The sequence below is a fragment of the Saccostrea cucullata genome, unplaced genomic scaffold (assembly GCF_032062105.1).
Source record: "Saccostrea cucullata isolate Sc308-1 unplaced genomic scaffold, CSIRO_AGI_Scuc_v1 ctg1817, whole genome shotgun sequence".
Taxonomy (NCBI): domain Eukaryota; kingdom Metazoa; phylum Mollusca; class Bivalvia; order Ostreida; family Ostreidae; genus Saccostrea; species Saccostrea cuccullata.
In genome coordinates, this window is record NW_026928842.1 from 195,342 (window position 1) to 218,376 (window position 23,035).

Genomic DNA, 23,035 nt, shown 5'->3' on the forward strand with positions numbered 1-23,035 from the left:
TTCAATTCAATTCTATTTTTGTATTTTCTTGATTATCTCCCCTTGGAAGGGGTCTTGGCCCTTGATTTTAACAATTTAAATTCCCCTTCACCCAAGGATGCTTTGTACCAAGTTTGGTTAAATTTGGCCCAGTGGTTCTTGAGAAGAAGTTGAAAATGTGAAAAGTTTACAGACGGACGGACGGACGGACGGACAGCTAGACAGACGGACGGACGGACGACGGACAACGGGTGATCGGAAAAGCTCACTTGAGCTTTCAGCTCAGGTGAGCTAAAAAAATATGATCATCAAAGAAAAGAAATATTTCAGATTATTAGTAATAAATTTCCATACTTCCCAGCTTTAGATGAATAAAAACTTTATTGGTTACTCAATATAGAAGATATTAAGGAAACTCTTAATTTTGGGGGCAAATTTATAAATGATAACATGTTATAGTACGTGGTATAAGTCGATCCTTTACACATGTACTTGCATATTGATCTATTCCTTTTAATTGAAAAACGATTATTGTTGAAGGAAGGATATGGAAATAACGAACAGTATTCAATCTCAACGTCCATTAAACAAATATACAAAATAAGAGCAGAGCAAACACGGACCTCCGAAACATCAGAGGTGGGATTTATGTCAATTACTAATTGTTTGCTATGCATTGGCTTATCTTTTCATTTATTATTTTAATAATCGCATTTTTGTTTATTCTGTTCAAGTAAACCCCAAAGCTAAGCCTCCCCCCCCCCCGGGTCCCACGCCTATTGTAATGATACATGCATATATCTTCCACTTAATTTATCTTGCTTTTATACGAGCGTATACAATATCTCATGCAACTCGCACACATACCTCTCTCTCTCTCTCTCTCTCTCTCCCTCACACACCCTCTCTGTCACACATCCCCACATCCTCCCTCTCTCTTTCACCCTCTCACACACACCCTCATCCTCTCTCACACATACACAGTGACACCCCCCTCTCACAAGCACATCATACACGTACCTGCAACAATAAGGTTATGAACAAAACAAAACGAATGATCTCCATGTTGCACGCTACTGTTCATCTATTTTTAGCTTTGATTTTCAGAAAATGTTTTGATCCGGAAATTCCAATTTTATTTTTAGCCTAGCCAGCGACAATATTTGGCAAGTTTTCGCTCAAGATGCGATAGGACCAAGATATTTTTATTGTTTTATTGAATTTGTGTTTGATGAACATCGGATGAACTAAAATTGTAAGTTTTTACCGCCTTTTGTTGGGCCATATAGGCCTAATTGCAAAATGCATAGGCGCTTGGGTCAAGGATACTGTATTTTTTCTATATAATGTATTGTCGAGGAAATTCGAACAATACTCGTAACATTTTTTTTCAGTGTGCAGTGTTAATTTTTAGTTTTTTGTAAACCTTTCTGCTTCATATACACTAGAATGTCGCGGAAATTCGATTTTATGCACGCTTTAAAAATGACATATCCCACTGTATACTAAAAAGAAACAAGGCTTGCAACTTCATTTGCCCCTTTCCGTGCCCCAGACTCGATTTTTTCCTGTTAAAAGTTATATGCGCCGCTTACCAGCTGAATTGCGAGTCCCCATCTCTGCAAATAATTCTTATACAATGATAAAAATCCTCAGGTATAAACTTTTCATCCATCTTATATTTTTAAATAATTATTTTCGGCATTTTTCGCTCGTTTAATTTTTGTAATCACGGAAGTCCCCGGAATTACAACGTCCAAAACCCAAAACGGGCGGACAGAAAATTATTTGACAGCTCTGAAAATCGCAGGGATCAGAGTATTTGCCGATTTAAACTGTCTAAAACTTCTTACCAAATCACTGACAATATAATATTATTAACCTGTATCATTTACCAAAGGAAATTAAACTTTAATAGATAGACGGAAGGGGGGGTCTCGTCCACTTGTTCAAAAGTGTGTACTAATCGAAATCAATCAATGCGTGAAAACTTAAACGAGCAAAAAAAAATTAAATGAAGAAATTAAAAAAAAAACAAAAGAAAGAAAAGAAAGAAAGAAAAGCTGTTTAAACATAAAACTGTATTTCATGAGAAAGGTGTGTGAAGTTCAATAAATATTCAATGGGCATAAACTCTCTCTCTCTCTCTCTCTCTCTCTCTCTCTCTCTCCCGAAAAGATAAAATAACCATTTGGCACCAAAGTGTAAAACGTGTGAAGGGTAGAAGGCTTTCGTTACGATGAAAGAAATATACTGAGGTAGGGGACAATGTACATGTAGATGCCAACTTGAATATCCCCCCTCCCCCCCCCCCCCTTTCAATGCGTAAAGGATTTTTGATTAAGCAACGAATTCTGGCGTTACTGATATGTGTTTTGAGCTGCATATTCAAAACTAGATTTTTTGTATTTTTTTTTTTTTTTTTGGTAAAAAATATTTTTTATGCAATCAGATAAGTTTCAACTGGTAAATATATTCTGGCTGCAGGCATATACACACCTTTCGTGTCTTTCAGAGCAATCACCTGTAGTTATAGTAAAGAAAAACATGCAGTTGTTGTACAAATAAACTAGCCGAAATGTTTAATATATTCTTAGATTTATCTAATAATGTTTCGCCTAAAATACAAGTGTGTTAGATAAGGTATAACCCCCCCCCCTTTTCCGTCTATCTATTAAAGTTTAATTTCCTTTGGTACATGATACAGGTTAATAATATTATATTGTCAGTGATTTGGTAAGAAGTTTTAGAGAGTTTAAATCGGCAAATACTCTGATCCCTGCGATTTTCAGAGCTGTCAAATAATTTTCTGTCCGCCCGTTTTGGGTTTTGGACGTTGTAATTCCGGGGACTTCCGTGATTACAAAAATTAAACGAGCGAAAAATGCCGAAAATAATTATTTAAAAATATAAGATGGATGAAAAGTTTATACCTGAGGATTTTTATCATTGTATAAGAATTATTTGCAGAGATGGGGACTCGCAATTCAGCTGGTAAGCGGCGCATATAACTTTTAACAGGAAAAAATCGAGTCTGGGGCACGGAAAGGGGCAAATGAAGTTGCAAGCCTTGTTTCTTTTTAGTATACAGTGGGATATGTCATTTTTAAAGCGTGCATAAAATCGAATTTCCGCGACATTCTAGTGTATATGAAGCAGAAAGGTTTACAAAAAACTAAAAATTAACACTGCACACTGAAAAAAAATGTTACGAGTATTGTTCGAATTTCCTCGACAATACATTATATAGAAAAAAATACAGTATCCTTGACCCAAGCGCCTATGGCAAAATGACTCGATATGATTCATATCTAGTATAATTATGATACAGACCATGCAAACAGTATAATTTTAGGTATTTGGTTTGTGTGTGATTTACTTTATTTTCCATTACTTTTCTTAAGAATAATGTCATATTTCCAAATTATAACTTACAAATCAAAAACTAAAGTAATTTTTAAAACAGAGAGTCCTGGGAAAAATTATTTTGTTTTTGTATGGAATCTCGTAAAGGAAAAAAATTAAATGACATTAATACTGTATAAAGTATGGCAAGTCAAACGTTGCAATATTCGATCTTTTCCATTTGTATTGTAAATTTTCCATTTTGTATTGTATAATTTTTATTTGTATTGTATAATTTTCCATTTGTATTGTAAAAAAGTATACATATAAGTATATATAATTTTCCATTTGCATTGTATGATTTTTCATTTGCATTGTATATTTTTCCTTTATATTGTAAAAAATTATTTGTATTGTATAATTTAGCATTTGTATTGTATATTTTCCATTTCCATTGTATAATATTTCATTTGCATTGTATAATTTTTCATTTGCATTGTTTATGATATTATTATTATTTGTTTATTATTGTGCATTATATAACAACCAAGCTGTATGATAAACGTGATGACTTTAACTTTTCTATAGTCAACTTCCCTTATGCAGCAATATACCTTAGGTTTATCACCTGCATACGGAGTATATATATATATATATATCAATTGATTCGATACGCAAGAACATGCTCTAAGTATGAACAATTTCTAAAACGAAATAAATTATTGACAAGCAAGTTGATTAAAGAAGAATATCAGCAGACTCGTTTAAAGTCATCATTTAGTAAGTTTTACGGTCGATACAATGACCTTGTCAGACTATACAATTTATCATTGAGTCAAATGCTGACTGAAGTTTTTCATATCAATTGTTAGTCCATTATTTATACACCGAATTAAAAACGTATTTTTCCGTTTTTACCTGATCATGACAAGGAGCACACGGCAGGTGTGACCGGTCAGCAGGGAATGCTCACTCCTCCATGGCACCTGATCCCATCTCTGATGTTTTGGAGGTCCTTGTTTTCTCTGCTCCTATTTTGTATTGTTTTATGGACTTTGATATTGAATACTGTTCGTTATCTCCATATCCTTCATAATATAATTTTTTTTATCCGCCGAAACATGGCTGAAAAATTGCCGACTCGGCGTTAAACAATATTTAAACAATCAATCATAATATAATTTTTCATTTTTATTGTAAAAAAATCATTTTTTTTTTCAAATTTGTATTTGTATACTTTTTTATTTGTATTCTTTTTTTTCCCATTTGTATTGTATGATTTTTCATTTGCATTGTATCCGAGGAATTGTTTATTTTGGAGCGTGTCAACTCGACGTGATACGACCCTTCGGATCAAGTTACTGTTATAATATTATATATATATATACTGAAAGGAAAATGAAACGCAGGGTAAACTTTTGAGGAGAATTAAATTTGTTTTTCTTAAAATATGTTTTAGTTTTCCTATCTAACTTTTAAAATCATTTCTCAAAAAGATATAACCAAATTCCCATTTGATTTTGTGTAATAATTCATGACTTATTGTTCAAAGCTCAAATGAAGATACCCCCCAAAAGTGAAAATCAAAAACTCTCATTATCTTCAATGTCTCTCCCGTGCATTTGTCAGAGCCTTATTTCTCCTTTGCATGGAATTTCATCAGAGTGTTTATCTTTCAAACCCTTACTATATTTCGCATGGGTAACCACGCAAAAAAAAAAAGTCAAACGGCGTACGCATGCGCCAGTGAGAGGAATACAACTGTAAGTTGACTGGCTCAAAAAAAAACCAAATTGCGGAATTGTTTTCTTTCAAATTTTGTATGAATGTAATGATTATAATCGTCTACTGTATAGATGGCTGTTTTTGTGGTAGTAAGGTGGCGATTTAAGAGATGGCAGGACGAATAACCCGCTCGTAACATGGATCTGTTTCACGTTAACGTCATCGTTACGGTTGATTGAAAAGCATTCCAGACCCTCTCTGACAACGGGTTGCAAATTTTATGGAGGAAAATTTACAAGAAACTGCTTAGAAAAGACTTGTTGCCTTTTTCATTAATTAGGCAATACGAAAACAGGACCCCGTTGATCTTCCGTAAATTGTGCAAAGATTGCAAGATATTCATAATGTCTCTTAATATTGAAAAAACGATGTGCATACCTCATATGCATCAAATAGTGCAACAAGATTTGTTGACAAACTCGTCGTTATCAAATTGCACGTGTTTTGGGCTTTTTAGCGTTTTCCCTACGTGACGTCATAAATTTTACGGTTGAGTAATTCTGAATACTGAGTTTGGTGCACAGTAAAACTAAATATCTCTTCTGACCAATTTTCCTAATTTTCGGTCATGTGGTCAAAATTTTGTCGAACATTAGGCTACCCTGCGTTTCTTTTTCCTTTCAGTATATATATAGGATTTAATAATACCCGAGATGTTCCGGGAAGTTTACACGTGTTGGTCAGTCTGAGCATTCACATTCCCACATACACCCCTGTCAACGCTCGTTGTACAAGATTCTTGTAAAAATTTTAAACGGTGGAAATTTGGAGTTTATATAGTAATTAATTATTGTAATTATCGATGAAGATGATGATTCATCATTTATTTAAAATATATAATCCCTTAAAACGACTGATTTTCAAAGTTTTAAGGGAACTATTTTGCGGAGTAAAAATTAAAACTTTAATTAAAAAATATTAGTCTTTTAAGGTGTAATAAATTAAAATAAACATTTTGATAAGAAATACGATTAAAAACATTTATTAATATAAGTTTGAATCGTTTACATTTTTTCTAAGAATCTTGTAAAACAAGCGTTGACAGAAGTGTACATGTGGGAGCGTACGGGCGTAGCGGGAACGACAACTCTGGATTGCGAATACACAATATGGGTTTAAATTGACCAATAAAATCCCTTGTAACGAAACAAATTAACATCTCTCGAATACAATACAAATAAAAAAATTATACAATACAAATGGAAAATATAGAATACAAATGAAAAATATACAATACAAATGAATTTTTTTACAATGTAAATGAAAAATTTTACAATGAAAATAAAAATACAAATTGAAAATATACAATACAAATAAAAAAAAATTATACATATAAAATAAAAATTGAAAATTATATAATACAAATGATTTTTTTCACAATATAAATGAAAAATTTTAGAATGCAAATGAAAAATTATACAATGCAAATTGAAAACATACAATACAAATAAAAATTATACAATACAAATTAAAAAAAATTGGAATATTGCAACGTTTGACATGCCAAAATAAAGGACTTAACGTAATCAGATTAAGGGATAAAGATGGAAATTCATGGTTTCTTCAAAATATTTTCATGAAGCAAAATATTGAATGAAATTATAAGCTTTATTGTTTTACACAGAATTTATTTGAAAATTATTTCAATATCTGAAGAAAATAATGCCTCTAAAATAAGGAAAGGTTTCCAACCAACCATGACGGCGACATTGGCAGACAGCAATAAACCTTAAAACCGACAGAAACTCTTCAATCTATTTGGGTCTGCGAGCTCGGCAACTTTACGCAATCCCCCTTTCCTTAATTTAAAACAAGTATATATTGACAAAACATCAGAGATACTCAAGCTGTAGAAAGCCAACTAGGAAGTGTCATTAATATCCTAAAATGGAAAACGTTTTGTCAGTATATACTTGTCGATATATAATACACTCTTACATTTTCTTAAAATTAAAATAAGGGGAGGGGGTATTGATCCACACTTCAGGTGCCTGCGTTACGTATCTTATATATACCGATGCGTAATGTTTTTTAGCATGTTCACGCCTGAAAAATGTAGCCAGTGATCACAAACATTAACAGCTACAAAACTAGCTTGATGCAAATTTTCTTATTTTTCCTACCTCGAAAATTTATGGGATTAACCCTGGCAGGAGGGTTTGATGGCTTAAGCTTAAAATGCTATATCTACTCTCGATTCACCTTGTCAGAAGGGTTGAATTTTCTGCGAGGGAGATGATGAGGATTTTCACTTTCACTTTTGAGGGTTCGATATACGAATTTCAAATAATTTATGAATTATCAGTCAAATCTTTAAAAAAAAAAATTGCCTTTAAGTTGACTCATGATTAAAGATGAAACACAATGTAAATGTTTGATAACAATACTCATGATAATGGAAAATACATTTGATTTATTGATTGATTGTAGGTTGTTTAACGTCCCTCTCGAGAATTTTTCACTCATATGGAGACATCACCATATGCAAGTGAACGGCCTCAAATTAAAACCTATACTTGGCACTCAAGGTCATTGAGCAGTGAGAGTTCTTTAACGTGCCAGCGCCTACCGCGACACGGGACCTACGTTTTTAAGGTCACATCTGAAAGACCCGTGACTTTCACTTCTAATGCCGAGCGTTTAGCGAAGGATTAGTCAATACCTATGTTTACGTCTTAGGTTTGACGCAGCGCCGCAAATCGAACCCGGACCTCTGAAAATACATTTGAAATAAAATCTAAATTTTATTCAAAAGTTCATATAGCGTTCCTTTTTTCTTACAGTATATAAAGCACAAAGAAAAAATCACTTTTTACAGCGTGCTATCTACCGCTCGGCAAGTAAATAAACTTGTATTCGCGGCCAGTGAAAAAAAAACTTGCATTCGTTGACGGTGGAACTCTCGTGACGTCGCCATTTAGACAACCCACCGGTAATTGTTTTCACTTTATGTTTCTATATGGGAAAAAATCTTTTAAAAAATCAGGGAAAATAATTCATGAAAAATATTTGACAGGGATTAAAAAGAACATTACAACTATCATCAGCTGAGTCCAAAAATAAGGTACATACAGAGTATTTTCTGATTTCTTTTTTTCAATCTTCAAACTGGATTACCCTCAAAACCACGTGTTTTCAATGTGTTTATCCTCCGTTCATCCTTGGAAGTAGCCATCTTCATTAGTACTTTGTATGGACTTGTGAGTTTTTAAGTGACAGTGATTTGTTAGCTTAGCTGTTTTAGATCATGTTTAGAGGTAGTCCACTCCAGCATTTCTGCATTTTCAATTATACTAAGACATGCTGAAAAGATCTGGTAATCTTAAATTAGAAATGCAAAGTACGTACTTCATGAGTTTATTTTCAAATAAAATTTATGGGAAAACACTGATGCACGAATTATTGTACAGTAAAAACACAAGTCGCACCCCTTAATATTAACTCTTTAAAAAAATCTTATACTTCTTTCAGAATTAAATAGAAGGACCGCTCAGTATTTGTAATAAAACAGTAAATTTAATTTTATGCATAGTGTTTGATTTCAGGAATTTTTTATTATGTGAAAAACACTTTTTTTGAGTAATTTATAGAACGAAAACTCAGAATTTTTATTTGATACTTCACAAACAGTTTCCGAATTCATATATGAATTTGTGCGATCTATATATTATTTCATGACATTTCACTTTGAAATGATAAAAAATAGATGTTTTTTAATTGAATTTCTCTACTGCGCTATATATCGATGTCACGATTAAGTAATGCTGAGAAATATTTTTTTTAAACTTCTATTAGAATTAGTAGACTTTTTATCATTCAGATAAAAACAAGACTTTTATCGGCATTTTTTTCTTTTGAAATACACAGAAATTGTTGTACCATGATAATTGGGAAAAATATTCTGTTGAATTAAAGGCGTCTTTTGCATTTTTCTTAGAGTCAGACAAATATGGATTCCATAGAAATGGAAAGTTTATTACAAGAAGGCGAGGGGTTTTGTGACCACAGTGACCTAAAAATAGAAAATAACATCAGTGCAAGTTGTGAATCAATTTCAGGAAGAAAGTATTTTAGGGATCTTTCACCAGATAAGGATTTCCATTTATATGTGTGTTACTGTGAGGAAGACTATGTTGAAGTTAAGCCGATATGTGTCCGGTTAGAAGAAGCCTTTGGACTTAAATGCATGATTTTTAAGCGCGATTTTCCACAAGCAGGATTAATTGAGGATATGTGTAAGAATGCGTTGGAAAAATGCGAAAAAGTTCTGATATTTCTGAGTCCAAACTCCAGGAACAGTTATTGGTGTTCCCTTGAAATAAGGCATGCTTGTATGAATACATTTACTAACTTGGACGATTTCAACATCATCCTTGTTGAATTGTATCCAGTAGAAAAGCCAGCTTGTTTGCAAGGTATTAAACACATTAACCCTACAGAAACAGAGGACGTTGCAGCCAGTATTCATGAAGCTTTTTACCACCCAGGTATGTACACACACCAATAGGTGATTTCAATTAGAGAAACGACAGTTTAACCAAAAAAACTAAAACATGTTTCAAAGTTAATGTTCGTAAACGAAACAATGACCTTTATTACTTTTTCTTCTTTCACAGAAATCACAAATGAACTTAAAGAAATTAATAGGAAAGGTAAGCGTATTCGAATTGTTTCTCGTATGGAAGAAATTGCATATACCGGTGTTATCGTTCACTATGAAAAAGGATTATTAAATATTTCTGTTAAACGTAAACATTATAATTTTTTTTATTTTGAAGATATTTTTTTGAAGATTTTTATTATGAGCAAAATAAAACAAGAGGCCCAGGGGCCACATTGTTCATCTGAACAATTTGGCTAGGAAAAGCAGAAATCCTATCAGTATTGTAAAGTTTTAATATAAAAAAGGTTTGGGGTATGGTTTGAACAATCTTGGGTCAACACTTTCTGAAAATACTTTTAAACTTAAAATGAAATATAATTCCTATTCTTTTCTTTAAAATATATTGATATATCTGTGTAACTATGATCCCCTGTTATGACCCTTCTATTCTCTTCGGGAAATGAATCAACGCTTTCTGAGGAGGCTTTCATTTCAATATGATCAATTATGACTTTGATGTTTTTGAGAAGAAGATTTTTGAAGATTTTTCTTAATTTTCCTATGTAAATCTTTGATTATCTATTGTGGCCCCACCCTAACCCATATGAATATAATGGCAGTGTCGATGCTTTGCCATGGGAAATCCAAAATATGTGAGAGGAATTGCGGATAAAAGATGAGTACCCCAAAGCGCAAGAGACGGAGGATATCCCGATTACTATATATATATAAGATTGCGCCCATGGGAAAAGGGCCCTTATGGCAATTTTTATACATTTTGAGTTTTTGACGGATTTTGATAGAGTAAGGTTAGAAGTTACCAAATATGAATTTTTATGATCCTACGTCTACTCTAAGTAGGTTTTTTCTTCATATTTATTCAAGATACTTTAACAGGTTCATAATGACGTCATGTTTTTCAACAACGTCAAACGTTTTCGAGTGAACGTAAAATGATTTTCTTCAGCAATTTTACTACGGTAATTAATAGTTGTATAATATTTAATATTTACCAATGCATATCATTTTTATCTCATTGTCTCTTTTAATTATTAATAATTATTTAATAGTTATACATGTATATAACATATTATGAATTCATCAGTGGTGTATAGAATTATGAGTGAGTGCTTGTTTTACATTTCGCTTTTCTCTGACACCAGGGGGAGACCTGAATAGCGGGCGACATCCATTCAGTTTTTTTTTAAACAATTATTTTCTCAAACAAAATATTTACTAGTAATCCATGCAAGAGTTATTTGATAAGCCTGCACAATTCATAAGAAAATTATTTGAATTTAAACATTGCTCTCAATATGTAACTTTTTTGTCTGAATTCAGCGTAAAACTATATATCTCAAGTTATCTTACATGTGAAAATTAATTTTTAAAAAATTATATCTGGAACAAGAATACGCTACCTAAATGCTCCTTCAAAGTGAAAATTTATTTGATCGTTCTTTTTTTTCTAAATTTTAAATAAAGATAGAAAAATTGTGAAGTGTGATACAATGTTATAACGATATACAATAGCACTGGCGGATTTAGAGGGGGCCCAGGGGGCCCGGCCCCCCATTCGTGTCCCCCAAAATACACAATATCTAATAAATCAATGTTTTTGATGTGGCTGTGGGCCCCCTACCCTGACCTCAAACTGGTCGGGCCCCCCCTTTTGAAAATTTCTGGATCCGCCACTGAATATAGACTAGTAAATACAAAGGAAATTCGGTTGATCCACTGCATCTTTAAGGTTGTCTGTCTGCATAGGGTCAAAAATGACACTGCTGTTTGAAAAATATAAAGGATACACGAAATATATTTCAGTCTAGCAGTAAATATTTTAATATTACCAAAAAAAAAAAAAATGGAAATTTTATGAGCAAATGAATGAATTATAATCCGCACAAATTTACACAATAGATAGACCCAGGATTAATATTGGTAGGATTATTTGTGTGTTGGTTGGAGGGGGGTAGGGTAACAATTAATCTAAATGGCAGAAACTTACAATTCTTGTGAACACGAGTTAAAATAAATAAATAAATATTATTTTACGTCCCAAGTTTTAGGTCCACAGGAAGGATATCTCTCCTACAACCAATACACTGAGAGAATTACCTAGATGATTTAACTAGTGTGCCTAGTAAAGCGTTCTGCGTGATTAGTAATCACTCTGTTTACTAGCTAAGATAGTGAAAAGTGGAGTAGTGGTCGTAAAGATACTTAAATACCTAGTGAAAGTTACTTATGAATTCTTAGATTTACTAATGTTATCTAGTAAATCTACCCAATGCCTAGTAAAACTACTTTTGAGGTAGTGATTGTATGGACAGTAAATTTGCTATTCTTCCCAGTGACTTTCACTAGTTATTTTTTTCAGTGTACCATTAACCCTACAACTTGTAAATTTACTTTTTTTATGTAGGTTTGAAATAATACTGCACAATACCGGGTATTCTTCATTTTATATTAGTACCTTTAATTCTGAGCATTACCGTTTTTAAAATCGCCTAAATCGAGACTGGAACTGAATTGCTATGAATTCAGACTTGATTATCATGTACATGTATATATAATGACACCCTAGATTAACAAAATCTGGTTGTTTTTTTTTAATTGGATGGTTTTAGAAGCATACCAATAGAATTAAATTAAAGAAACCATGCAGTTACATAATCTTTTAAAAAAGAATTTCGAACAAAATTGGTTCGTCATTTTTTGTCATTAATTTCAAAAAAAAAAAAAAAAAAAAAAATCCAGTAGACAAATCAATAATAACTATATCCTGTAATTTTTTTGAATCATGCATTTTAATGTATAGATTTTGTTGGGGTAGGGATGGGTTAAAAATTAATATTATTTAATTGTCCATGCCTCAATATACAGTCAGATAAATATGGCTATTTTGTAATATATTTCCTGACAATTGTCTGTGAACTGGCTGAGTTTTAAAATGTCAGATTTTTGTAGTGATGTAAGCATCTTAGAAAATTCATCATATTATTTTATGACTTAATTTAAAAAATTCCCCTTCATTTTAATGATTTTGTTTTCTACTTTTATTTTATGAAGTGAATTTTACAGAGTATGAATTCCATTCTGTTCCCGTGCCAGAAGCTTTGATATGCTAAGCCTTGTAAAGCCTTGCATGTTACGGAAATATAAAAGGACACCCCGATCCCCTGCACTGCGGCCAAAATAAAACAAAATGCAAGCATGTCGTTGCGGTTTTATGTCGTGTTTTTTCAGCATTGAATTTATTTTATGTCAGCATTTACATGAAGAAATAAAACCCGACCCTGGATTTATAAGGATTTTTTTTTTGTTAATCAAAACAAACAAAATCATAATATGTGCTTATACATGTATAATGATATTTATCCATTATTTGTTGGCATGTTAAAAAATATATTACACACAGATAACTGCAATGAGATTATAAGTCCAGTGATGAAATGGGTTTTTTGCATGATAATTGATCTGTTACGAGACATTCAATGCTGATCGAGCTTTTGTGAAAGACAAAGTTCTTCATGGTTTCAGGGATTAATTTGCAGATAATTCTTAAAACATTTGAACTCTGTTAAAAAAAAAAACACCACGTAAGTACCAAAGAGTTACATGTATATTAAATTTGGAGATCTTGAAATAGCCATACATGTAGTTTAAATAACAAAAAAGATTTTTTTTTCTTCATTTTACAGTATTTTATTATTTTGTTTGTTTTAAAAACTTATCTTTTTCAATAGAGTTTCACACTTCTCAATATAGGATAAATAGATTCAATATAAATATCTTTATCTATACCCTCCATCCTCTCTCTCTCTCTCTCTCTCATCAGATTTACTTGAACAGCTCTATTTAATTAAGTTAGAACATTCAGAACACTTTTTTTATTTGAATGTTTTTGCTTGTTTTAATTTCTCTAAATTGAAGTGTCTTATACTGCAACAAGAAAATTATTAAGACAAAACAACATTTTTAAAGTTTAATTTATTTAATCATGATTCATGATACGGTAGATACTTTAAATGTATATTATTTTTGAAAAATGAAATTCATTATTAAATCATTTCATGCAAAAAAAAAAAAGCTTTGGATGAGAGATTTAAAAAAAAAAACATTTTAAAAGTACGTTTGTTTATTTAATTGTTACTGTTTTCCTTTTTTTTTCTTTGTTTTTCCTTTTCTGCATTAATGGGACCTTGTTCCCAAAGTACAACAATAAATGCGGGCGACTGCATGCAGAATAAATTGTTTTTATATTCAACTTACTTCTAATAAAACGACATTTTTATTGACTGTCAACATCATAGCTCATTAAACGCAAAAACCATGTAAAATAAATCTGTATATTTACTTCTCGCTGTACTCTGCAGCCATGACAGTTCTCGCGTGACGTACTGAGACTTGCGCTAATGTCGACGTTTATAAATAATTGTGATGAATACTTTAGTAACACTAAACATCGATAAATAAAATCATTCCATGTGTCATTTTTTCGTGAACAGCCATATTTAGGCTTAAAATAAGGTAATTACCTAGAAAATTGCTCCCTATAGATCATTAATCTCATTGGATGTGACAAAATAGAATTTGTAAAGGTCAGTAAACATGGCGGATAAATTTAAGTTGTGATGTTGACATACACGAAAAATAATGATATATGGATTGTTGTGTAAATTTTTGGATCGATTTGTGTTCTAGGATAACTACATTTTGAAAGTCCAGGTAAGACATATAAATAAAATAGCCGTTTACTGAAATTTGAGCCGAAATCCGTATTCTCTCCCGCTTTGCACCATTACGGAGATCCTAAGGAGTTGTAGCAATCTCCCACACAAAAAAAGGAGAGGGCTACATTATTGCAGCTATGAGGGTCATTGAGCAAAGGGATTTGTCTCGTGACACGGGGCCTAGATTTTTAAGGTCTCATACAAAGGACCGGCAACTTTCACTTCAAAGTGCAAAGCGAATGTCAAATAAAGTTGCTACCTATTTTCATCGGTCAGTCACGGTGGAGATTTGAATTCACGACCTCCTGATCACAGAAGGAGCGCTGTAAGGACTGAGCTACCGTGATGGTTAATCAAATCGAAGTTTTCAAAAAGTTTCAAACAAGTTTCAAAGCATCAATCTCATTTTATCATGCTTTAATTTAATTATCTGTTACTTTGAATACAGATAGGAGTATGAGACAATAGGTAAATTAATTTAACTGCCAATTATATATTTATAAAATCTTTCTAGTATTTCATTTTATTCCTGTTTTATGATAGTTTTAGCAGAGAAGAGATTGAGGGAAAACGGAACCGTCGTATTTTCGGAAGCAATGCAACCAAAACAGGGAAAATTGATTATTGGATGGAGAAGTTTTGCTCCAGTAATGGAATACCATGAATTCTTACGATTGCGACGTAAACATCATCTAGGGTTAGAGGTTTGTCTGTTTACAGTTTTAGCCATGAACTAGGGCTATAGGTATGTATCTGTACAGTTATGGCCTCATCCTAGGATTAGAGGCAGTATGAAATTGAATATGGCGGCGGCGAAGTGTCCTAGGGCCTATACACGTTTTCGTGTTTCCAATAACCTAAATCTAGGTCACATATATAATTAAAGTTAAAAAGATTGCTTCGGTCATAATTTAAAATTCTTTTGTTGTTTATTCTATAAATGTTGATATTAAGCTACAGTAACTGAATAATCGTTAGATTTGGTTGGTGTTTTATGGGACTATTTTTTTTTTAGTAAGATGTCTTGAAAAAAAGGGCAAAAGTAATAAAGTATGTGTAAATGCCCCGAACATTTCGTAAATCGTTGTTTTTTTCGATGGTATTCCGATTTATTTTAAGATATTTGTTATTTCAAGTAAAAATAGAAATATAATGGAATCACTTTTAAATTTAAAAAAATATTCAAGGTAAAAAATCAACAAAAGTGGGAAACATGGGATAATTTAAGCATAACGAGCTTCGCCTTAAATATGTACAGTTATGATCTTGACATATGACTAGAGGTATGTATGTGTACAGTTATTGCCTCATCCTCGGGTTAGAGGCATGTATTTGTACCCCTATGATCTATCCTTTGGTTAGAGGCATGTGTATATCCAGTCATTGCATTGTTCTAGGCCTCGAAGTATGTATTTCTACTGTTATTGCCTTGTTCTAGAATTCCATTTTTGTGCAACTTTGAATAAAAAATTGAAAACTACGCGATGAAATGTATTTTATTCATTAAAACATGACCAAAGTTGTTATTTTCAAAATTTTTGACAGAAGTTTGTTTGCATCCTCTGTCCTTAAGTTATGTATGAATGAACTAAATGAAATATAACTTCAAAAGATTTAGAATTATAATGAAATTATTTTTAATTAGATTTAATCCATCGAACAGTGAAAAAATAACGCCTCATTTCCTCATGAACACATTCCAGCAGGATAAAAAGGGTATATATCATTTAAACATCTAAAAGTACCTTTTAGACATGTGATACTCGTATGTTTTTCCTAGTTTTTTCTTATCTATACAAAACCTGTTATTTTTAATTTTTGCCTTAAATGAATTGACTGATATCTTTGAACAAAATAGGTAAATCAGAATGGGTAAATTATTCCAATTCTAATACCGACTACTATTAATTCTTTTAAATACCATTTCAGTTGATGAATCAGTACAATGCAGTGTGTGAAGTGTTGAATTCACACCTGCTTTTACGATTTTATCCGGTTCTGCAGGGAACATGGTACCCATGGTTTGCCTCCTTAAACGTTAGCCTCCTTGTGCTCTTTCTCTTTCTTGGGAGTGTCTTTCTATCGGTGGCTATTCATAAAAAGAATAACGTCATTGGCTCAACTTATGCTTGCGGTGTGATAGTTTCACTTTCACTTTTCCCTATCACCAGAATCATTCTGTGGATATCCAAAATAAAGGTATGTTTTTTTTCTGTCTTTTCTGTTAATTGCTGTTTCAGAATTAAATTTTAGGTTTAAAAATGCTTTTTATTCGTTGATTTCTTCCTCTCAATACGATTTAGGTCGTGCGGTCAATAAAGAGTACCATATGGAATAAAAACTTATTATTTTACAAAAAATCCTTATGCTTCATAGTCTTGGACGATGATGAAGAATTCGTATCTTTTACAGTTAACTTAACTTTCGTGTGCTAACGCCTTTAATGCATGTTCTCGAGGGAAATAAGATACATGAATATACATGTATTATATACCTCGTTCAATGAAAAATTTTAATCCATACAGGGATGAAAAGTTCCACTGTTAAATTCAGCAACTCAGCAATTACATTTCGAAAATTAAATGATTTAGGATTAAATATATTCAGTTGGATGGGTGGGTGAGGGGTTGGGAAGCAAACATTTCTTAACAAAACAAAAATATTTTATGAGGCCTGATTTATGAAACATAAGCATTAAGAAGTTGTGTTTACATAGTATACTCTAAATACACAGGAGCTAATTAAAATCAAGAAAATCTTTAATTAGTGTCCTACAAAAAGAATTGAAGTAATGCACTGGATATTTCAGATTTCCTATTCTTGTTCGTTATGTAATTTAATATTATCTACCTTAACAAGAATTACAGGTTCATGTTGTTCGTTATAAAACAGAGAGTTGTCAGGTAAGATCAACGCGAATATCACAACTGTCAGGTAAGAACAATAAGACTGAGATTTTATTTATTTTTTTTATGTTTGTTTAACGTCCCTTTGAATATCGTTCGCATATATTGAAACGTTTTTTCTTACCGGCGAAGGGCTATTTTGTACGTGGTACATGTACTCTTCGGCCTTAAATGAATTAAGCAGCGAGAGATTTTTTCGTACGAGTTCCTACGGCGACAAGAGACCTCTCTTATACGGTCTCGTCCGAAGGATTGTTTTACCCAACACACTGCTGGTTCAAACCCGCAAAACTACTAATTCTTGTTTATCCTAGAAACTGTTATATTGTGAGCAATCGATAATAATTTAAAACGCAAAAGCACCAATTTTCTTTATCGACAACAAGATTCCGATAAATTCTGTCTATTTTAAAATAATTTTGTTTTATCCTAGAAACCGTTACATTGTGAGTAATGAATGATAATTCAAAAAATGCAAAACGAGCAAAACCTAAAGTCAAAAGCCTAGAATTTTCATAACGAACAAAGCCTTTTTAATTTCTTAAAAAGTTTTACATCCTAATTTTTATAACATGCTCTATGCTGTTATCCTATTATATTTTCGAATTATAAAAGAACTATCTTGAGCTCTTAAGTCAGATTGCATAGGCTTTGATTTTATGGTAACAAAATACTATAAAAAGTATATGCCAATGATAAATCCAGTGATAAATCACATTGAAAACCATATGCATAGATTTTGATTTTTTTACAAAATATGCAAATGATAATAACTGGATAAACTTTATGCTTTAACTATAAAGGAATCATTTTGACAAATTTTTAATTAATAAAACTTTATTAAAAACTTTACAAACTACTTTACATTTCATTTTCTGTATATCAGTGTTGCCGCGGCAACATAATAACAGGTCAAAGTTTTAATTTTCTATTTCTTTATTGAATACAAACAATTAGAGCTACAGTCTTCATAGAGATTCCAGGTTTTGAAAAACTCTGCAGCTTATAAGTTAAATTCATTGTAGAAATATCTATGCGAGCTTTTGAAAATGAGAAATCCGGACATAACTGATGAGGAAAACCAAGTATGTTTGTATTTAATTTAACTGAAAAGTTGTTGGGGAAAAAATATACATTTTTGAGGAACTTTTCCTCTAACTTTACAAGTAGAAATATGTTTTAACATAGATTTTGTATTCTCCATTATGTTTCAGACAGAGGCTGGGAGTAAAATAGAAAATCTTTTACACAAGGTGTTCTTTCAAGGAGAAATTCATAAACTTGAAACGTGTTTAGAACTCCGCAATACTAACCGTCACAATACTGTTGGATTTTCAAGGTGCCTTTGTCAGCGTTTGGAAAGAGACATCATACCGCCTTTGATTAGAATTAAAGCGTGAGGAAAAATAATAAGTTAGTTTACGAAATAATGATTTGATATTGAAACCATTTTTTTCACAAATTGAAGTTGACAGAATTTTTTTTCAGATTGTTGTTCATTAAATTTTTTTTCTTATTTCGATTATTTTGATTTAATTAAACAATAAAATGCTTTCTTTGTTTTTTGTTATTGAAATCAATATGCGGAAAATTTTGCTGTTGCAGAGAAATAAAATCCAAACATCAAAACCCGCGTAAGCGGATGTTATTTATTTATTCGTGTAATTTATCAACTGTAATATTCCTTCATAACAGCCAACATTTTGGAGGGAAGAATAATTGTTTATATTTATTTATCTTTTAAATTATCATTTTATGTAGGATTAAAAATATTAATTATTGTGTTAATGATGCACGTCTTTGTACGTTTCATTGATTACATTGATAAAAATTTGATTACAGGTATATATATTTTCATTATTTGAAATACTAATTATCATTTAGAAAAAAAAAAAGAGGTAAGATAATCTTGTTGATGAACTTTTTAAATATACAAGCAAATAAACAACCTGATATTCACGTTAAAAACTTGTCATTACATTTTTTTGATTTTAATATCAATATGCTTTTGATGATACGGAATACATTATTAAAAGTCTAATGTCCCAAATAACTTTTGGTCCCGAAGAAATTTCAAATCTAAACATATTCGAAAATTCGAATTTTTTTGGCTGTGCTGTTATTAGAATTATTTTATTTACGACCTATTTATTTTTGTGGAACCCTTTTGTGTTATTTTGTTTTCATGAAACGCGGGTTTTCAACCAAAAAATATTTGCCAGTTTTTGCCATATACTTTTTTCCTTTTAATTTATAAACACTTGCATCCAGGTATTTTTCGTTTTACAAATAAGAATTTGGAGATTACATGTATATATATTTTCATTATTAGAAATACTAAATAATCGTGTAGAAAAAAGAGATAAGTTAATCTTGTTGATGGACTTTTTTTTACTTTAACAAGCTTTTTATAAAACAACCTGATATTCTGACTTAAAAAGCATCGCTTTTAAAAATTTTGATATGTGAATTTAATATATATACAAAACTAAATTTTACTGTAAATTTTATATATAGTGTTCTTTACTTTGTAGCTTCTTACCAAATCAGAGCACATATCCATATCATTACTAACTTGCATCAATAAATGATTAGAAATTTATATGTGGTGTACCATATGATCCCTTTTCTAATTTTTTATGAGGCCCGTTTTTCTTTTCTTTCAATTTAAATTGTACCAATGGACTTTTAAGCCTGAAAATACTTTGTTATCTTTATATTTCCCATACCTACATGTAGTATTTGGCGAGAAGGTTTATGTTGACGATCAAATATTTACTGTCTGATCATTATAATTAACATATGTAGAGAATACAAAAAAATCGAGTATCAATATTGTTTTCTTTATTTAGTATTTAGTTTTATAGAAAGACATACAGAATACATTGGTGCTATCCTTAAATATATATACTATGAATAGCAAGTAATATATATTTATCAGTTCACTGTTAGGTTTGAATCATTATTTATCAGATAGAAAACAATAGAAAGAGTTCATATCAAAATCACAATTTAAGTGACAACAGTAACAAAGTATTTTTTTATGTACAATAACATTTTAAAATCGTATACTTGTAAATAAAAATTTTGTCTCTGTTGAAAATTATTAAAGTGACAGTTCGATGGTGATCAAGGTTTGTAAAATGCCTACGACTTGTAGATCGGAGATTATTTTAAATTAGGCTAACATTTCACTAATAGTTTTAACCCGCTTACCGATCCTGACACGGACATTAGTTCTTTCACCTATAAAATACCTCAGCACTCCATTTAAGAGCAGAGATAAGGATTCCGGTTCACGTTCATACGCGTGCATCACAGAAACCATAGACACCGCGAATAACACAGTGGAACCAAAAGGAATGTCTCTCAGAATGTTCTTCTGTTTTGCCCAAAGATACAAGGCATAAAGGGTATGTGGGACTAAAAATAGAGATAATTCTTTTCTTCTTGATGCTCTTTCAAATAGAACTCCAAAACCACAAACGAAACCAGCAACAGCGGGTACATATGTAGACAGCGGAGGTGGTTTATGTGACAAGTTTCTCAGTAAACATATGACGTATTTGGCCAACATAACCATAGTCGCCAGGAAAGCAGTAGAAAACAGGGTATTTTTTAAGATGGACTTTATAACTCTGTATGGTCTGAAAAATAACAAAAAGGAGAAAAATAATTCAGTCGCTTTGCGTTTTTTAAAAATGTATTAAAATAGATTTTTATGAAAATTGGAAAAAAGGTACAAATCTTGCCTTTCAAGAAGAAGTTTGCGTCTAAATACTACAACTGGTGCCACGTGTATAGGGAAGTATAATTTGGCAAAGGCGGGAAAACTCTTCACCCAATCCACGATCGCGTGACGTAAACATTGGTCTTTGTGTAACCCAGCTTCCTGGCAAGTCAAGAATCTGTCACCAGGTTCTCTGAACAAAACCCGGAGTTTTTTGTCTGTATAGTCTCGGGACCATTTCAACACAGAAAAATAATAACCAGTATTCAGAAGCTGTGGATTTAGTGCAGTGCAGTAAACCAAGAATGCACAGCAACAACAGAAAGACATGGTCTCCGAGTAAGGTATTTCTGGTATCTTCTCCCTGGCTACAAGCGTGGAAATTAAGGCGCCTATCGCTCTGGAGATAGCAAACAGACAGAAGATTAGGCGGCGAGTTGGGTCCTCTATACATAAAGTAAGACCAGCTAATCCACCAGCAGCCATATTGTTCCAACCATCCTTAATATATTATTGTAAACCTCTTACTAACAAATAAAATACCATTACTTTTTAATCATTTCAAGGGATTTTAACAATTTTTTTAATTTGCATTTTTTTAACTGCTACATCTATGCTGTTTTGTGGGTGTTAATTATTAAATGAAAAACTGTTTTTTTACTGAGCTGTTGTAAGTGTAAATCGTACCTTCTTTTTCCTATAATGCTGCAAAATTTCTCTTAGTAGTTCATATATACTAGGATATAGTCCAAGAAAAGAAGCAAAACGAAGGCAGTCAATGGAGAAGATTTCCCTAATGGCGCTCGGTAATCTGAAAAGAAAAAAATGTGTTATCTTCTTCTATGTATACTCAATGCACCTTCATAATCAACTTTGATATAGTTGCTAAACTTGCAATAGAATTAATGTTGAAAAGCTTTCTAATTGATTTTAAAAGAGATTATTTAAAGTGAACTTAAAATAAACATACATTTGCATTTTCTTTTTGTGTGTTTTTTTTAAATTTTTTTTTCTTCTCAAAATCATTACGTAACCGAATCTGTAGAGACAAAAAAAAAACTCAGGGTACAGAAATTGCCTCTAAAATGCTTTAAAAAGGATATCTTACTTCTCCCGGAAGGGGTTTCTCATCAGGGCCGATATGACCTTCACCCCGCTGTACAATCCCACCCCACTGAGGAATCCCTTAGATAATCTTTTAACAAACAACACCAACAATGCCTCGATCCGCCTCTGATCCTCTTCGCCTTGATTTGTTTCCTCTGTGTCCTGTGTCGACATTTCGTTTCTCTTGTGTCCACTGTGTTTTTAATTTTTCAAGATCCATCCACCAAATGATAATAGAGTGTGGGTAGACATGAAGGTTATGCACGATATTAGATAACACATATCAATTGATAGTGACCTCCCGATTGCTCCCCATTGATAATAAGCTGGATACAGATTAGGGTTTTCAAATAATTTTTTTATCTTAATCTGGAAATCATGATAACAGACAAATTTTATACATACATGCATTATGAGAATGATAATTGTTTAATTTTCAAAGGGATCCAACAAAGTTTTGTGAAAAACTAAAACACAAAATGATTTATATATTTTTAAAAAAATGTTGAAGGCATCATTGAGACTTTATAAAAACATAAACAAGATTAAAATTATTTAATGGATCAATTCAGTGTCATAAATACTGGTGTAGACAGAACATTGCTGTATAAATAACTGATATTAAGGATGCTACCGGTAATTTCAAAATCAAAAATATATTAAATAGGTAGAATTGAATTGCAATAATTTCTGAGCGAGAAAAGGATTCTTTAAGTTCAGAAATCCCGGAGTTGCGGAATAACTGAATAATTCAGAGACATTTCTTTGCATATTATATCTAATCAGTAAATATTTAAATACGAAAATTATTTTGACCTTTCTCCTTTGAAAAATAATATGACAC

At 31.8% G+C, this 23,035-nt stretch overlaps 3 protein-coding genes across 5 annotated transcripts in view; 1 reads left to right on the forward strand and 2 right to left on the reverse strand.

The window, feature by feature from the left end:
• Positions 1-1,067, reverse strand: part of LOC134278907 (proprotein convertase subtilisin/kexin type 5-like) — a 28,076-nt gene extending 27,009 nt beyond the window's left edge. Inside the window, exon 1 of the mRNA XM_062761210.1 lies at positions 1,000-1,067. Coding sequence (XP_062617194.1) covers positions 1,000-1,044 — 45 coding nt within the window. The 5' untranslated portion in view covers positions 1,045-1,067. The remainder of the gene's footprint in view (positions 1-999) is intronic.
• Positions 1,068-1,136: 69 nt separating this feature from the next.
• LOC134278914 (uncharacterized) lies at positions 1,137-18,795 on the forward strand. 3 transcript variants are annotated; one of them, XM_062761222.1, is made up of 10 exons: positions 1,147-1,234; positions 8,221-8,309; positions 9,047-9,596; positions 9,726-9,761; positions 14,992-15,152; positions 16,378-16,647; positions 16,752-16,847; positions 17,316-17,351; positions 18,380-18,439; positions 18,569-18,795. In XM_062761222.1, exons 3-10 carry the CDS (start codon positions 9,059-9,061, stop codon positions 18,752-18,754), a joined length of 1,383 nt encoding a protein of 460 aa, XP_062617206.1. In that variant the 5' UTR covers positions 1,147-1,234; positions 8,221-8,309; positions 9,047-9,058; the 3' UTR covers positions 18,755-18,795. The 3 variants fall into 3 exon arrangements, with proteins under 3 accessions (XP_062617207.1, XP_062617206.1, XP_062617209.1); XM_062761223.1 differs by lacking the exon at positions 8,221-8,309 and having other exon boundaries at positions 1,137-1,234; XM_062761225.1 differs by lacking the exons at positions 1,147-1,234; positions 16,752-16,847; positions 17,316-17,351 and having other exon boundaries at positions 7,928-8,309.
• A 1,648-nt stretch (positions 18,796-20,443) lies between these two features.
• On the reverse strand, positions 20,444-22,481 carry LOC134278915 (uncharacterized). The gene is made up of 4 exons (XM_062761226.1): positions 22,193-22,481; positions 21,772-21,895; positions 21,107-21,585; positions 20,444-21,001 (listed from the first exon to the last, which is right to left on the reverse strand). Exons 1-4 carry the CDS (start codon positions 22,363-22,365, stop codon positions 20,533-20,535), a joined length of 1,245 nt encoding a protein of 414 aa, XP_062617210.1. The 5' UTR covers positions 22,366-22,481; the 3' UTR covers positions 20,444-20,532.
• Positions 22,482-23,035: the final 554 nt, after the last annotated feature.